This window comes from Manis javanica, chromosome 3 (assembly GCF_040802235.1).
Source record: "Manis javanica isolate MJ-LG chromosome 3, MJ_LKY, whole genome shotgun sequence".
In the NCBI taxonomy this organism is placed as follows: Eukaryota; Metazoa; Chordata; class Mammalia; order Pholidota; family Manidae; genus Manis; species Manis javanica.
This window is the reverse complement of record NC_133158.1, coordinates 144,023,001-144,040,724: the sequence shown is the minus strand read 5'-3', so window position 1 is coordinate 144,040,724 and position 17,724 is coordinate 144,023,001. Positions and strand designations below refer to the sequence as shown.

At 39.9% G+C, this 17,724-nt stretch overlaps 1 protein-coding gene across 3 annotated transcripts in view; it reads right to left on the bottom strand.

The window, feature by feature from the left end:
* Positions 1 to 1,879: 1,879 nt before the first annotated feature.
* LOC108409121 (uncharacterized) overlaps positions 1,880 to 17,724 on the bottom strand; it is a 42,240-nt gene continuing 26,395 nt past the window's right edge. For 2 of the 3 annotated variants that reach the window (XM_073232153.1, XM_017679530.3), the window contains exons 6-17: positions 16,941 to 16,985; positions 16,505 to 16,552; positions 16,294 to 16,340; positions 16,145 to 16,194; positions 15,662 to 15,879; positions 15,327 to 15,577; positions 13,043 to 13,177; positions 10,365 to 10,503; positions 7,959 to 8,012; positions 7,648 to 7,728; positions 4,868 to 5,140; positions 1,880 to 3,306 (exon numbers count right to left, since the gene is read on the bottom strand). In XM_073232153.1, coding sequence (XP_073088254.1) covers positions 3,296 to 3,306; positions 4,868 to 5,140; positions 7,648 to 7,728; positions 7,959 to 8,012; positions 10,365 to 10,503; positions 13,043 to 13,177; positions 15,327 to 15,577; positions 15,662 to 15,879; positions 16,145 to 16,194; positions 16,294 to 16,340; positions 16,505 to 16,552; positions 16,941 to 16,985 — 1,352 coding nt within the window. In that variant the 3' untranslated portion in view covers positions 1,880 to 3,295. The remainder of the gene's footprint in view (positions 3,307 to 4,867; positions 5,141 to 7,647; positions 7,729 to 7,958; positions 8,013 to 10,364; positions 10,504 to 13,042; positions 13,178 to 15,326; positions 15,578 to 15,661; positions 15,880 to 16,144; positions 16,195 to 16,293; positions 16,341 to 16,504; positions 16,553 to 16,940; positions 16,986 to 17,724) is intronic. The other variant, XM_073232155.1, reaches the window with a different exon arrangement.

The following is a 17,724-nucleotide window of genomic DNA, read 5'->3' as shown; positions in this document are numbered from 1 at the left end:
CCACAAATGCATAGAATCCTCCCAATAACCCCGTACAAGGAGGGACTATTGCCTTCCTCTTTCTATAAATGAGGAAACTGAGGTAAGAGGCTATATAAGCATGCATAATGAGCTAAAGATTCTGTGATGTGAACCCAGGTGGCCTGGTCCCAGCCTATGCAAGCAACCACTGCACCCCTTTTGCCTCTTGTATTAAGGTCCCAGGAAGTCAAGGGACACTTTCATCATAAGCATGCAAATATCATCACAGTTATTTATGCACACACACACACACACCCACCTCACTACACTGAGGGTCTCAAGCACAGGAAATATCATTTACTTATGTATTTGTGTTCTCAGGCCCTGGCACTCAACAATGGTATAAAGACAAAGGCAAAAGGCAAATCTTCACAGGTTCCCACACGTCTCATTTCTTTTTCTAATCTAAGAATAAATAAATTCTTTAGTCTTCAAAAATATCACATTCTTCCCAGTTACAAAAAAGTTAAAATGCATGCTTGCTTGGTTCAAAACAATTACACATGCTTATAATAGAGGGAAAAATCCAAACTTCATAACCCGGAGTTAAATAATATGCATAGCTGTGATTCAGAATTACATGGTTACTGTCCCTTAATAACAATGTGCCAACAAAACGTAGCACATTGAAGAACTGGAAAACAGTTCCCTTCATTGCAGATGTTTTAGAACCAGACTCATGGGTGACAGTTTCAAGAGCCCCAAGCAACTGACTCACTGGTTCCCACAGCCAGGGGTCCAGCAGGGCTCCTCAATCACCATGCAGCCCCTCTCACCGAGAGCCACTCCACTTTTGAATGGTTTACCAATGCAAGTTCCTGGTAAGAGTTCACAAATGACTTCTACAGCTAAGGAGAAGTTAAAAACTCAATGAACTAGTCCAAGTCTCTCTATGCAATTACATTTTTTTAAGTAATAAAACCACTTTTTTAGATTTCCCAACTTGCCTGAAAATAAAACATGCTACAAATGCATTGAGCATACTCCCTTCTAAAAATAACACGCACACCAGAAAGTATACAGCAAACTGCAATGGACCTCCAGGAAATAAAGATGACTCACTCACTCTGGGCTGTCTAGGAATCCACATCCTGACCAGAACCAAAGGGACCTCAGTCCTCCAGAGGCTGCAGAGCAAAGCTGGACATTCCAGCTCGGTAGCAGGAAGGACATCAGAATTCCATGCTCAGAATTCAACCCGAGGGCCCCTATTGGAGTATCAGCTGCTACATGGCTGTTACCAGAAATGCTGGAACCATGGTATGTAAGCTGGAAAAGACACAGCCAGCAGTAAAGCCCTGGGTACCCAGATGGGATCACAGCCGATGATCACCCAGGAAGGACCTTCAGTGTGAGCAACAGGCTGTGCCAGCTGCAGAAAATCACCATCCCCAAGAGGACATATTCAAAAATCAGCAAATTCAGGGGCCTCTTCAGGAAATTGGGTGAAAACATGCTTCCATGTGACATAGTAGGGAAAAAACTGTTCACCTAAAGCAATTCAATAAAATAACAAAATGAGTCCCAAATGAGAGAAATCATATTAAAGAGATGCACAGGTAAGGAGCTAATATCAATCCCCCTGGTTTTAAATAAGAACACACCTTTCCATCACCACGGGGAGGAAACTATCGTTACTGGCGCAGAGGTTAAGGGGATACACAAGTTTTCCTGAACCTGTGCAAACTCCTGGGTGAACTAGTTTATCCTGGTTTACACTCCCTCAACCTCAAGTCAAGACCTGGAGAGCTGGGTACAAAACCCACTAATGCCCAACAGCCAAGATAGCAGCAACTGAGGACCAGGATGCTTTAAAAAATAATTTGTAAGTAAATAATAATACAGAAAGACACATTAGCACTGTACAAATGCAGATTTATTTCCTTCCCTTAATCCGTAGTATGAGTATGATTGAAAATTGTTAAGAAGCCAGCTTACATACAAACCACCTCTGAAATTATGCTTTTCCTGGGAAAACAACTTATGAAAAATAATAAACATTTAAAAATTCAAGTCCTTTACAAGTATTTTACACTTCTAAAACTCCATGTGTTTCCTAAAATATAGTACAATTAAAAAAAAATTCATAAAGTGACACTGATTTGAACTCCACAGGATCCCTGACAATTAAAAATACATTCTTCCCTATAAAGTGAATTTGTTCTTCACAGGCAAAACAATAAAGTGTGTTTCTTTGATTAATTCATTGAGATTTATTTTACTGTCCAGCTAATTCCTACAGAAAACTAACAGCAATTTAGTTTCTTCAGATAAGTTAACAAAATACATCCAAAATGTTAATCACCACATACGTCATTCTGAGAGTGACAATATCTACACGTTAAAAAAAAAAACACTTCAATTAACAAGAGCCAATGTGGCCTATCATTCCTTGGAGCAAGTCTTCTTCAAGAAGAGATGACAGTTTTTCTGTGGTCTCACTAAGTCCATTTCTGAGTGGCAATTTTTTTCCCCTCAGAAAGTAAATGATCCCAGGTTGAAAGTCAAGAAACGTACTGTTTGGCCTGGTGATATCATAAGGCTGAAGTAACTTGATGTAACTTGTTCACTGATTCAGTGAACTTCCCCAGTGAGATTAGGAGATCACCTCTGAGTTTACATACCAACATCGATGGGGAGGGGATTACATTTCTTTGTAATCATTCTACGACCAGGTAACATGATTGGCTTAACGATTTCACAGACCATTAGCCCGACAGGTTAGTTAGTAATGGGAGACGTGAAAATCATAACCCAAATAAAAGGATATAGTATATCCCGGGGCAGGTGTATCTTGTCGGAGTGGGAGCTAAAAGAACAGGATACTCTCTTTGTTATTAATGTCAATACGAAAAAAGTGAAAGTAAATTAGTGCAAGTTTAAGTACACCACTTAATTGCTAAAAATGTTGCAAACAGTTGATAGGAATTTCATACTTCACAGACTCCAAACGGAAAATCACCACATTTCTCACCTGCCTGAGTTGAGTCATTTTAAGCACCCTTTGTGAGTGAGTATATGTGTTTGTGTGAGTAGGAGGTGCAAAAAAACAAATCCTGATATTATAGAGGTTTTTTCTTCCTCAAGTTTTCCAAATATTTTACATTCTCTTGGCCCCTGAATAATGTGAGCTGCAGAGTGTCCCTGTGAAAGGAGCTGCTTCCACTGACTGTGAAGTTCAAGGTCTCATCCATCTAGACCTAATTACCAGTTGAAATGGTCTTTTGCGGGTGAAAGTTCCTGAGGTTTCCTTTATCAGTTCATCTTCCCAACTTCACAAGAAACCTAACAAAAGAGAGAATCAAACACATTCAGGGTTTGGTTGCTGGGGGCAAAAGGAGGATGCTTTTAAAGAAAATCAATTTTCCATTTCAAAAAGGAACTTCTGGAAGTGGCTGGGTTTTCCCGTGCTGAAGATAAGCCACTGCAATTTTAAGGCTGTGGTTACAAGATACTAAAATGTCCTCATAAAAATACAGAATTAGGCCAATTAATCAGGTATTTTAGCAACACAAGGGCACAGAATACTGATAAATTTGTTTTTTTGTTTTCAACTCACAGATTTTTTTTCCTAGTTTGAGGAAATTGGACTAATATATCTTTATGATTTCTAAAAAATCTCACAAATCCCTTTATAGTTCTAATGAATCAACAAGTCAAATGTCTAATGATGTCAGCGGCAGATAAAAACAGAAAACAAATAAACAACCTGTTATAAGGGGTTGGCGAGATTTTTTCCACCTTTCTTTGACGGGAAGTAGCTGTGCTTATTCAGTTATCAGAACACAGAGGCCATCTTTGTCCACAGGCAGAAATGCCTATATGCAAATGCAGTAAAGGACGTAAGTTACTGAGGGTAGGCTCAGTAATTTACATAATTTCAACATATCCAAGAATAAGAATTTAAATCCAAGAATACTGAAACCAGCTCTTCTATTTACTTGAGGCTTCTGCACCCCAAGTCTACAGGGGCAGTTCAGGAAGCCTGTCCATGCTGCCCGAGCATATTCTGAGATATCATAGAATGCTTTTACTTCTCATATAGACTTTTGAATCGTCTGCACACTTTTACATTCTTTTGGAATATAAAGTCCAAATAGAATTCCAAACAAAAACTTCTCTCTGACCTACTAAGATTTCTGAGAAGTAACACTCCATTTGTTAACCATGGTAACAATATATAACAATTGGAGCTTTGAATTAGTTTGACCTCAGGTATAACAATATGCTAAATCAAGCACAAATAAATAAGTGCTTAAAAACAAAGGAAGGAACTGTGTGGTTTTCTGGATTGAGACTAGAAACAACTCCCTTTAGTTCCCTCTGGGCTCTGCTATGTCGCTTCCAGACTTTGCCACCTGAGGTTGACTGGTGCCACCCCGTGGCCTCCCTGAGCACTGCTTTGCCCGGCGGGAGTACCAGGAGGCTCAGTGCTACCAGTTATGTCTCATGTACCATAATGACGCTCGTATCTAAGCCCTTACCAAGCCTCACTACCTGCTTGGAGCTTCACACACATTACCTCTTTTCATTCTCACAACAAACCCAGGACATAGAGGCATCTGCATCCATTTGCCAGATGGGAACACAGAGGCTTAAAGTTGGGTTAAGAATCTGCCTAATCACAAAGCTTGCCAGCACTTGAGAAGAAATCTGAACCCTTCCTCTGACTCCAAGGGTACCTTTGCTTAGATTATGGCAGCCCACAAACTTACTGCTGCATTTCCAGAATTCTCTGAACCCCAAGCTTATAACCAATCAAAACATTCTATGGTAAAAATAAGCTTTTTACATAGACACAGCTTGATTCCAAGTAAATGGCTGATTAAGATAATTTCCTGCTCACCTTCCAGAACATTTTGGATTTCAATGGAGACGGCGTTTTTCAAGCAGTTATATAAATTCTGGGCTGTGGCATTACTCTGCTCCTTTTCTTGCCACTTCTTCAGCATCCTAAACTTCCAAAGGGTAACATCTTCGTTCTTCTTCCGGATGTCATCAACATCGTTGATATCCAACTCCAGGTTGGCAATGGCAATTTTTATCCAGTCCTTCCCCAACTTCCCAGCAAGGGTAATCAACTGAGTGTCAGTTAACAGGGTTCTAGTCTTTGCTCCATCTAAAAGCAAATGAGGAATTCAGTAGTGCCTCTCAACACTTCAATCATTTATAGCAATTTATAATGAAAATGTATTCTCTTTATATAAAAAAGGATACCATGATCTGTAACTTTAACTGCTTTTAAAATATATTTAGGTAACAAAAAAATCCCTGCTTTCCAAATAACTATTATAACGAGGAAGGAAACTATTTCATATAACAGTAAATGGGCTATAATGTTCACAATGATAATTCAGTAATTCAGGAAATCAGACTGTTTTACAAAGCAGCACAAATTCGCTTGGAAGGAAAAAAAATCAAGATACCAAAAATAATTTAATTGGGTCGAAAAGAAAAATAAACAGTTCTGCCCTTGCTTACCTCTGTGTCTTTATCTATATGTTAGTGCCACATACATACATGACCTTAGTGGCCACTAAAGGGGACAGCAAGAGATATGAATTGCTCTTTCCATTATGCCATCTCCTGGCTTTAGGGTAAAAAGTGCATTTCATGGCAAAGTCATGAGATGGTATCTGTAACATCTGTTGATCTCTACAAAATAGTATCATAATCTAGAAAGGGCATGTTTGCTGAAGCAAACCACTGACCCCATAGAAAATATGAGGCCTACCATTAAGCTAGATTTTCTACTTTCACATTTTTTAGCTGGTTGTGCTATGGTGCAGCAAAGCTCACTGGCTGCAGAATTTTGGTTAAGGATCCTCAAGGCGTTACAAATCCCAGAGGTGATATCAACAGGTGGGTGAGAGGTAAGAATAGTACTTTCTCCCCTCCTCCACCCCCACAACACCTCTGCTCATCTATGTGGATCTAACAGTGGTGCTTGGACTCTTGCCCACTTCAGTTCCTTCTCTAACCTCCTATACTGAAGAACGGGTCTACACGTGGCCTGCGCCCTCTAGTGGGGTCCTTATATGTGGTGGCTTGCTCCTAGCTCTCAGCTCTTTGCTGCAATGAAAACTACACAAGGAACCTGTTAAAAATGAAGTTCCAGAACGATCACAAAACCTACTGTAACAGACTCTGAACCTAAATTTTATCAACATCTCAAGGTGATTCTGTTAAGGTTGAGCGCTGATCATATTTTTTAAAGCAACACAGTGACATACTGAGTCTAAAACTACCGGGAATAGTGATTTGATACCTCAAAGAATGTTGAAAAAAATACACAAAATTAAATCTTTATTAATTTAGATACCACACTATCAACTCCAAAAAGGATGAAAATCCTTAATCTTTCCAGAAACTATTTAATAATTTTAATTCTATTTCTAGCTACTTGGTATTGGAACTAATTTTAAATAGCCAAATAATTACATGAAACATGAAAAAGTTTCCCTATATATCAATTTAATATAAAATTGTGTCCCAGTCAATTGTAAGTTCTGAGGATCTAATGTACCACATGACTATAGTTAATAATCCTGTACTGCATACTTGAAATTTGCTAAGAGTAGGTCTTAATAAGCATTCTCATCATCCAAAAAAAAAGAAAAGGTTACTGTGAGGTGATATGCTAATTAATTTAACTGATAAACATTTCACACTGTATACATATATCAAATCATCACATTGTACACTTTAAGTATATACAATTTAATTTGTCAATTATATCTCATTAAACTAGAAAAAAATTGTACTCCAATTCAGTTAAGTTGTAGAAATAATTCCAAAGCTTCAGTTATTTTGGGCTTTACTTATTAAAAATAATCTATTTCTGCACATGTAAAAATCATAAATATCATCTTTACAGCCTTCTGCTCTAGAAGTGAAAAGCATCTTGTTTCACTTTATAGAAAACGAGTTTATCTCTTTTTACAGATTCATCCCTTACAACAAGAGTAGCAGAAAAGGCATTTTGATAAAGGGTTAATTTAGGGAGATATCTGAGGCCCCTAAAGCCTTAAGACCTTGTCCCATACCATTTGAATCTGAGTTTTAAGCTTAGGTTTGTGAATTCTGGTTGGACTTGAATTTTGAGCTACATACTCCACCTTCTGGCTCCTTAAAGAACTGTTGTTAAACATTTTAAATCTCTTGTATTTCACAGCAAGGACCTTTGGCCTTTGCCATTAAAAGAAAGAAATTATGTTGACATTTGCCGCAAATAATAGCGCTGGAGACTCTCCACCCACTCACGCAGCTACTAGCTGTGAAGCCAGTGAATGCACACAATGACATTCATGATTTCATTCATTCAATCAAGGCTCCATGCTCAGGGCTATAGGAAACAGAAAGATGAACAGTCTCTCTGACCTTCCGTTCTACTCCCACGTAGTGAAGGGAAGAAGTGGGGAGTCGAGCTGGGAAAGCAGGCTGGGGCAGACCAAGGAGGAATCACTATCCAGGCCTGAGATGCTGGGTCACAGAGAAAGTTCCGAGGAGGGCAAGAACAACTGGGATGTGGTCCCAGGAAGACTGACCCAATAGCATAGAGTTGGATGAATGTCAATGGGGAGTCCAGGGAAAATTGTTTACAGCCACTGTGACATTTTTACAAACCTGAAGCGTCAACCTGCTTGATTCTTTTATCATAGATCTCCTCATCAGGTAAGCTGCTACTCATTTTTCGTCTTCTGTTACCTTAAATAAACAAACAAATAAATAAATAAATAAACAAATTGGCTTTCCCATGCTTGTCTACCAACCTTCAACCTGAAATTTTTTTTTTTTAATCATTAGTCAGGTAGAAACAACTGAAAATGGATTCAACAGTTGTTCAGACAACTGAGAGTTACAGAACACTTAACAGATCCACAGCAAAAGAAAAATTCTGGTGAATCGAAGGAATAAAAGAGTAGGTTCAAACTCACCACTTATGTTGCTTTTCGAGATGTTCTGATTCTGATCATGCTGAACCCAGTCACCTGTTAAAGTACAATAAGCAACAACTGGTAGAAGTAGTATGAAATTTGAATTGAAGAAATTAATTTGTGAAAGCATGTATAACTGTAGAGTCTTGCCGATCTCCCTGAAGTTCAAATATAAATTTGGGATTTTAACTTGATATGTATGCAAATGTAGTAGACTTGAACTTCTGAGATAAATAATGAATAGTATTCCTTATAACAGATCTCATAGGGTGTTTGCCAAATGAATGTCACCTGTCTACCGCTGTCGTGATTTTTGCCATACCCAAGGCCAGGTGACAAGTTATTAAGTATTTAACTCTATAACTACTGTAACTAGAACACTTGTACCACTTGCCATATGGATAAGGAAGCCACAAAAATAAACATTTTTTATTCTAAATGTGTTTATATGTACTCCACCTAAAACAACCTCATATGCTATCATTCTGTACTTTGGAGAACACTATACTTGGGAAATCACACATGTCATTGGGATTCTACACCACTTTTCCTGTTTGAAATTTAATCCCTGCTCTATGAAATGTCTGTTTCATGCAGGCCTTGTATGAGCCCCTTTAATGAGGATGCCTTAATATAGTGGTAATTTCAATTAATCATTAGCTTATATAAAAAAAAATAGTGGAGACCAGAAACATCTTACAATATAGAGTATTATTAAAAAGTTCTAAAAAAAAAATCTAATATAACTAAACTCCTTATCAAGTGTTCTTTAAAACTACCAAGAGACTCAGTCCAGAGAACACCTGATCTTCAGGCTGCTACATGTCAAATATCTCTATTAGTGTATAGCATTGCTGTGATTAAAAAGTGACATCTTTTAGGTTCATTTATTTGGACAAATAATGAATACCAAGAAAAACAATGTAACCCCCAATAAACAGTCTCAACTAGAATTCTTAACACCTAAGTAATTTTAGCTTAGATAAAAAGGCCTGTTTTTATAGGGCACTGGCTAATTTATAGGGTACATTGAGAATAAGGTAATACTGAGAATCAAGAATCAATCATATCTATAGAAAAGGCTCATGCTTAAACTAGGACTCAGAATTCCAAAATAATTATATCAAGTTTCATTTCTAGAGTATAAAAACATGATAGGAAATACAGACTCTAAAGAACATTAATCTGTATTTTGGAAATAAAGATATAAAGGTATGCCTGGCACACAGCATCCACTCTATGTCATTGTTGGCAGTCAAATTCATTTGTCCACACAACCCAATGGATACAAAAGAAATAAGCTAAAAAAGAGGATTCAAATGTTCAGTTGATAAAGAGATTCATAGAATACTTAAGTCCTTGATATTATTACATTTGTGCAGCAAAATAAAAATTCTAGAGGATGAAAGGCACCGAAGAGAGTTAAAACTCCCTAAATGTCCAGCTACTGGCACATACCACTGATGCTGCCCTTCAGAATGATACTCTAGTCAATGCTGGACTAGGTGTGATACTGGAAAAGAGGGTATCATAATCCAAAATGAAATGATGCAGAAAAGCATTTCTACTATAAACATGCAGCACTGGCAGGAGGGACCTCAGTGCCATTTGCACCTGAGGAAACTACAGCCACAACTGGGTTGAGACTTGCCCACACTCCCACAAGGAGCTGGTTAATTCTCAGGCTGGAACTAGAACCCACTCCCAACCCACTGCTTCTGCCTCCCTTTTAGTTCCAAAATTCACTATACACATCTGTTGTTCTAACAGCTTCCTCCAAAGAGAACTGGCGGTCAAGCTCAGATTTGCCTGAGGAGGAGGCAAGGGGCAGCGACCTGGTCCCTAATGTCCCCTCTCCCAGAGGCAGTCCACATGGACTGCAGCCCTCTCCCACCTCTCCCAGAGCAGGAGAGCATGTTAAAGAGGTAGCAGCCAGCGGGCTTCCCAGCACCAAAATACGAAACAGGAGAAATGCGCTCCCCCAGCAGAGCTGTAACCACAGAGCAGTAGCTCCCAGGGGGCAGGGTCAGGCCAATGAGACATGCAATCAATCAAAAAAGCAGGTCTACATCCAGATCACGGAAGACACGTTGTCACAACACCCCTAATTCACATTAAAATACCTGAGACCCTAAGCTCAGGGTGGTAAGGGTAAAACAGACTTCTGAAGCCTCACTGACTAAAGCTCCCCAGCACATGCTTGCCTCACCCTCCCACAGACCTCTAGGTACCTGGACGGTGGGTGTCTAAGAACCAGAGCGGCTTCCATTCGAGGAGCCTGGGCCTTTGTTTCTCTTAATCAGGTTTTCAAACGTTATGGTAATGACAGAGACAATCACTCTGTTGGCCTTTACCTGCCCACCACCTCACAAACCAGTTTTCATTCAAGATACAAAAAACACTTACATTCTCTCAGTTTTGCTTTCCACACAATTTCCTCAGAATCCATTTCAACCAAAAGTAATTTAAATTCCACGGGTTGCTCCAAATACACTTCAATATAACTTTTCAATTTCAAAAGTGAGCCATCAACAAATTCAATTTCCTTTAAAAAAAAGTGATATTATAAACAATTTAAAAGTTGGATTAATTGACAACAGAAAATGTCAAATAAGGAACAACAGAAGGACTCATGCTTGCTTGACTGCTCACTGCAAGCCTGACCTTGGGCATCCCACTCCTTAATCACCCTGGCTTTTGTCCCTCTTTATTGGGACAAACCTCTTAACCTCCTGGCTTTGGTCCCTCTTTATTGCAATCTCCTTTCCTACTCGCTTTGCGGCTGCCAGTACCTTGGCCCTGTTTTTCTAAGCATAACTTTTCATCCCTTTCTGACTTCAATGATTCATGCTCCCATACCGGAACAAGCTCTCACTCATCAACCACCCTTTCATTAGTGCTTTTAAATGTCCTCACCATCTCTTGCTTAGATTGTTCTACAACCCGAAATTGAGTCAACAATGCTTACAGAACTACACCAAATGTTTAATCCACATTCTCTCATCAGATAAATGCCACCTTCCCCCAACAAGTCCTTTGCCTGCTGTGGATAAAGAATCTCGGAGAAGCTGATTAACATGCCCAATAAATGGATGGTCCTGACCTGCCCTCTCTCTTTCCATCCCAGATCACTAGTATACTCCTCACACGCTTCAGTAGGTCAGCCCAGGTAACGCCCTCGGTTGGCCCCACTCTTCCCAAAGCCCTCTGCGGTCTCGTTTCCCTGGAGCTACCTGGGGCCTGGAGCCCAGCTGTGCGTTCCCATCACCTTCCTGAGGCACCTGCACCACCCTCTTCCAGGAGAGTTCGTCTCTGCTCCTGAATCGTCTCCTCAAACCCAGAACAAACTCCTCACTGTGTGGGAAGCCTCCTTGGAAACCCACAGCGCTTTGCACCATCTCTGTGGTAACACCACACCGCATTAGAATCATTTATTTACATGAGTGTAGTATTTCTCTCTCTACACTGGCATCATTTGTGTGAAAAGATCATGACTGACTCATTTTTAATTCTTAGCTCTTATCCCAGGTTGACCTGTGATTGGTACTTTTGATAAATGTCAGTTAAACAAATCATTAATTGTATGTAACTAATAAGAATGCCTTATTTACACAGTTTTACAACTCTCCAAGAGCCCCAAAACCTTTACTTTATGTGATCCTTAGAGCAATCCTGGAAGATTATCCACATTTTATAGGCCAGAAGTTTGGTTAAGAGACAGCATACAACTGGTAACACAACTAAATTATTTAAAGCCCTCCAGCCATCAGTATTTGTAACAAAGAATGCTTGGGGCCATCTAGGTCTCCTCCTGGGGGGTTCACCCATTTGATATGTATTATTCCCTCTCCTAGTGGTTCTTACTCCTGGCAGCACATTCCAGCCACCATTCCCAGCTTTGACGAGCCCCATGCTGAGCCCATTCCCAGACCAGTGAAATCAGTACCTCTGGAGGTGGGACCCAGGCCACAGACTTTTCAGCTCCCAGGGAATTCTGTTATCCAGCAAAGACCAAGAATCACTGTTCTAAGCGAACCCTTCCAATTTAAGTCCACCTCTCCGACAAAGCTACAGTCTGCTTCTGGTGACTGTCTTGAGGTGCCACCGGCCAGGGCTTGATCAACTCAGAAGGGCTGGGAATCAGCCTCTCAGAACCCAGGGGAAAGACGGTGGCATGAAGCACCAAGGACAGAAGGAGCTCGGCGCCTGGCTCGCCCATGGCCAGGGCATGTGACTTGAGCAGAGCCCTGCCTGCTTTGTGCAGTAGTTTCTCCAGCCACATCGCACTAAGGCTCCAGTGACACTGGGTGCAAAGGGACCATTTGAAACTAAAAAGGAAGGTTTGGGAAGGCTGTCTGATTAACCTGATTGCTTCTACAGGGTACAAGGCCCCAGATAATATAATAAAAATAATGCAACATGGACCATTACAATAAGCTCTCTCTCTTGCTTCATATTTTAATATAATGGAATCCAAACATGTTTTCAACTTTTCATAAACTATAAAACAAACAAACAAAAAGAGGTGTATAAAGGAATTTCCAACACAGATGTCTAGGCTAGATAAGCTAGGCATACGTCCAGAGCACAAATGAAAAGAAGTTTTAAAAATAGTGCAGCAATTTTTGAGAAATCAAAAACACTTATAAATGTCATAGTGTTTAAACAGTTTAAAGCTAGTGATAATTTGTTCATGTAACTATTTTTCAAATGCCTTCCTTCCAGTAAGTAAAGCCCAATATCCCTCGTTAGCAAGTCTTTTCCATTAACCTTCAATGCTCTGTGACTTAAACTTAAGGTTTTTATTCCTCTGAAGCTAACATTGTTTGAAGAATTAAATTAAAGATTCAAGAAAATTTTAAATCTTTTTAGGGGAAAGAGATTGGATAATCTATTTTTGCAATAGTTGCAGATTAATCCAGAAATTCAATAGCATCTTTGGAATAAGCTATAAGTTAATCAAAATAATTGCTTTCTTATAAATAAATTTTTAAAAAGAGAACAAAATGCCTTATTTTGAAACCTTCAAACTACCAAAATAATACATCCCTGTTGTTATTCCAACTGGTTTTTAAACTATATACCTCTGGGGTAATTTCAGCTTCTGGCTCACTGATCAGTCTGTATTTCTTCCCGCTCTGTAATAACTTGTGGCAAACAGGAGGCTTGTCGATTTTCATGAATTTCTTAGAGGAGTGCTTCACAGACTTGGAAATATCCTAAAGGTGGAAATAGGTTTTAGTTTTGAAATTCATCAGCAACAACTGTTAAGAACTGTAAGAGTCCAAGCAGTACACGTGCCAGCCTGTATTAACTTCATCTCCTACTACAAAATGACAGCAGTGTAGTAACATCCACAGTGCTCTAAAAAGAAATGCCACAGAGGCTAAGGCGCCAGGCCTCTCTGCACACTTTGAAGCTCTTAGATATCCAAACATCTTTCTGCAAGAACACAGCAGTCAAAACTGACACATGTCCCTGTGCAGCACCAAAAATTTGCCTCTGAAGGATTTAAAAACGTTAAATTAGCACTAGCAGTAAATATCTATACTAGTTACATTCCCATGCCTGAAGAGAAAGTAACTATTTTACAGTACACAGATCCAGTTTACTAAGAGTTTGTTTCTACCCAGCACTTCGTTATGTTCCCATCCTTATTATCAAAACCATCCATCTGACATGGCCATAGAGGGGACACTGACTTTACATGTATTACTCAAATGTCCCGAAGAGGTTAATGTAACCTTTGACCCAGGCTCACTTATAAAGCAACTGTACAGCTGAACATGAAATTTAGCTTTCCCGAAGGCAAAGTTCAAAGAAATCTTTTCCGACATAAGAAAAAAAAAATCAACCAAAGAAGATGGGTGTAAAAAAATAAAACATCAGCCAGGAAGGACATCCTGCCTAAGCACTCCCATTGTTTTAGTGGCATATCCTCTACATGTGCTGACAGTCAGCTTCTTACACCAGCTTCCAGGAAGTGTGAATAATGCCCTTTCAGTTAACTCAATTTACTGTTTAAAAATATAAAGTCCATATTTGATGAACTTAATATTTGGAATTGTACTTATTCCAAATCCAGGCTAATGCTACTTCAGATGGGATTATTTTTATACCATTTTGAAGACTAGTTTCCCTACTGCAAGTATCGACTTAAATAAGATTACAAGAAGCACAGTTTACCTTCTTAGGAAGAAATTAAAACCTATTACTTAATAAAGTTCTTAAACTTTAATACACATTGCTAATTATAATCAATATAACTTTATTTTTAAAGCCATGGAAATAAATTAGAACTAGTACACTGGAAGTAGCTACTTTAATGTAAAATCTGTAACTCAAACTATACCTCATCAATTAGTACACTTCAACATCTAATGCTTATTTTTTAAATTTATGTCAAACCCTGACTTCAAATCTGAAAGTGCAATTTTGGTCACTATTTATCTGTCTGCTTTATTTCAGTTTTCCATCCACCTCTAAGTCATTACAACTATTCTGACAGTGGCTAAAGGTATGAAAGGAGATTCAGTTATCACTATTCTAATTTATACAGGGCTTCAGAAAATGGGCGTAAATATCACAGCCTTGTTCTGTGTTCTGGAAAACTGGTTCCACTCATGAAGTCAAACCCCCACCCCTCAGGCCATGCTGCCTTAAACACAGTAGGTGTTTCATGAAGATTTGCTGCTACAAATCTTAGAATGTTGAATCCTTGAACCACAGGTCAACTTTTATCCAAAAAATTGCTCTGAAATGAGTTAACCTGGGAGTTCCATTTTATTTGAGGAGCTTTCGGCCAAGGAGAAATCTCAGGTCACTCTACACTTGACTCGAAGACCTCAAATGGCCCCCCAGTGTATCCAGAGCAGATGCTTCTCCATCTCCAAAGTGCATCAGCATCCCCGGGGGGCTCACCTAGTGCAGGCTCTGATTTGTAGGTCGGGGGCAGGGCTGAGATTTCCCATGTTAACAAGCTCCCTGTGATGTCGATGCTCCTGGCCCCTTGTTCCCAGATCAGATTTTGAGTGGCAAGGATATAAAAACTAGATGGCCTAGGCTGTATGTACATCAGGCAACCGCCTCCAAGGCCAGACCTGCTTCCCTGGGCCATCCACACCCCTGAAGAGCTATTTCACCATCTGTTATCTTCTTGACACTGTTTACATGTATAAACAACTGTACTCCATGAATCTGAGGACCTGGCACACCTAGGCACTGATTTTATAACCTCTGCAGGTTAAGTGCCAAATTAGGCCCATGTGGGGGGATACTTAAACCAACAGGAAGAGGACCCAACTAAACGGGACGTCATGTTTGAACATAAAATATTCAGCACTTATTGTTTATTTTCATTGACTTTACCTTGATGAAGGACTCATTATTAGTTGCCACATATACTCTAAAAGACAAGGATGGATTATGGTCAACGGCCTTGTATAGAATCACAGCCCCGTGGTGCTGTACGGTTTCCTCACTTTGAATGACAGGTCCCACAGGAGAAAGAGAGCTGACATGCCATTTGACATGGGTTGCAGAATGATCCACAGTAGATTCTAATGCAGCCCCGGTATTTTTAACATGTAAGACTTTGAATGTCATATTAGCATCGTGGTCTGTTAAAATATGAAGGTAAATTAGTATTCCAGGTGCATACACACATGCACACCCTAATTAAACGTCTAGTGAACAGTACTTACGACCCAAGCAGAGGGAATGTGGAAACTGAATGGAGGTAAGACAGGTTGGGTCACATTTAACATCAAACAAGGGTCCACCGACAACCCAGGGCTTAACAACCAGGTCTGCATATTTGCTCCAGGACAAAACGCAATACTTGATGTCAACTTTTCTGTTAACCTCAAATATCAGACCAGTTTCCGTGCACTGGTAAATTCCCTCGGTGTCCACCTTCAGTCTGCAGTGGGCAGATAAGAACACCCATTTAGTCCTAACGTCTGGTTAGGAGGATTTCTTAAAATTATTTATGTTAATTTCATTCAAAAGCACTAGGGAACTCCATTGCATTTGGAAGAAGCATCATTATCAAAGAAAACAATCCAACTAATTACATAAAATGTGTGCAATTAGTTTGCTGTTTTGCATTTCCTACTTGGGGTTATTTTTATGTAGAAGATTAAATTACTGATGATATTAAGTCTTCTGTATTCATAATTACTTACAAAAACTGGCCCCGGGAAAGGAGCCTGGGGGTCACTTGTTCATTGTGTTTCTGGAGAAAAAGTACATACATAAGTAAAAAATAAGTAAATGTTGTTCTCTTAAATAAAGGAAATTAGAGAATCACATTTTACAAGTAAAAGATACTTACATTTTCAGCATTACAGTGTTCACAGTAAGGTTGGATTTTATTGAATTCTAAATGATAAAGAAAAAGTTTTGCTTATATGAATGTGCTTGGCATTTTCAAATAAAAATTTTAATAAATATACATAATATGCCCAGATTATAAAATTCAAAGATACATGCCCCTAAGCAATAATGATATTTAGAAGAATATTTTGGAAGATGTAAGTTTATACCTGAATTAAAATGATCTGTGGGCAGATCTTTATCCTCCCATCCTTCAGCTGTAAAACATCATCACACTTGTATTGACATCAGTCAGTCACAGAATAAATCATGCACTGCCTAACACCCACTTTCAGCTTCACAACCAACAGGAACTTTAAACATATATTTAAACATCTCTATAGTCGATTCAATGACATGTGACATGTCGTCATATCTGTGAATCCCACTGTAAGGTCTAATACATGAAAATAAGCTTGACTGTGACAAGTTTCAATGCACCCCATTTTGTCACACAGTCTTCGTCCGATCCTTTTACATGGCAGCAACAGCTCTGTCCTCATACTTCAAACCTGATCCCCCACATCCTCCTCTCACACCACAGGAAAGGAGAGAGCAGGATCAGTTAGAGAAAACAAGAGGGCAAGTGCCTTGCCTCCCTCTTACCCTGAGCAGAAGCTTCTTCGGGGGAAGACTCTCCTGGCTCGTCATCTGTGGAGACAAGAAGGGTTTAGGGCAAGGGGGGTGGGCCATGAACAAACTTCATTAGTTACTCCTCTCCTAGGCCAGCATCTCACCTGGAGAGCTGCAGGAATAGGAAACGAAGCTGCACCCATTATCCCCAAGATAATGCTTGGCTGGCAGCAGCTCAAGCTGCTGTAGGATTAGAGAGAGATTATCTTGAGGTAAGAAAGGAATTACATCTGATGTTAGGCATATTTATGGAACTACTATACAAGTCTCTGACGTAGCAGGCCAACTCCTTCCCTGTGGCACCCACTGACCCCTCTCCCCTGTGTGAGCTGGCTCCCCCTTCCTCACCTCCTATCAACCCCCCACACTCACTCCCTGCCATTTCTCCACACAAAGCACACTCCTGACTCAGGGCCTCTGCATTTACTGTCTCCTCCCACAAAAATTCATGTTGCTCACTCCCTCACCTCCTTGCAGTCGCCGCTTATATGCCCCTGTGGTCTCTGCTCAATGCCGCCTTACCCAAGAGGCTTTCCTGATGACTCCACCCCCAAACAGGTCCTGCCTAACATACTCACTCTTCCCCCTTCATTTTCCTACAGGGTACCCCCATCCCCCGACCTGGCACACCATACACGTTAGCGTTTCTGCCTCCTGTCCCTCTCCCCAGGAGGATACAAGCTTCACGGGGACTGTCCCTGGGCCTGGTAAATGCTCAATGACTATTTTCTGAATGACTAGAATTCCATAACACAAA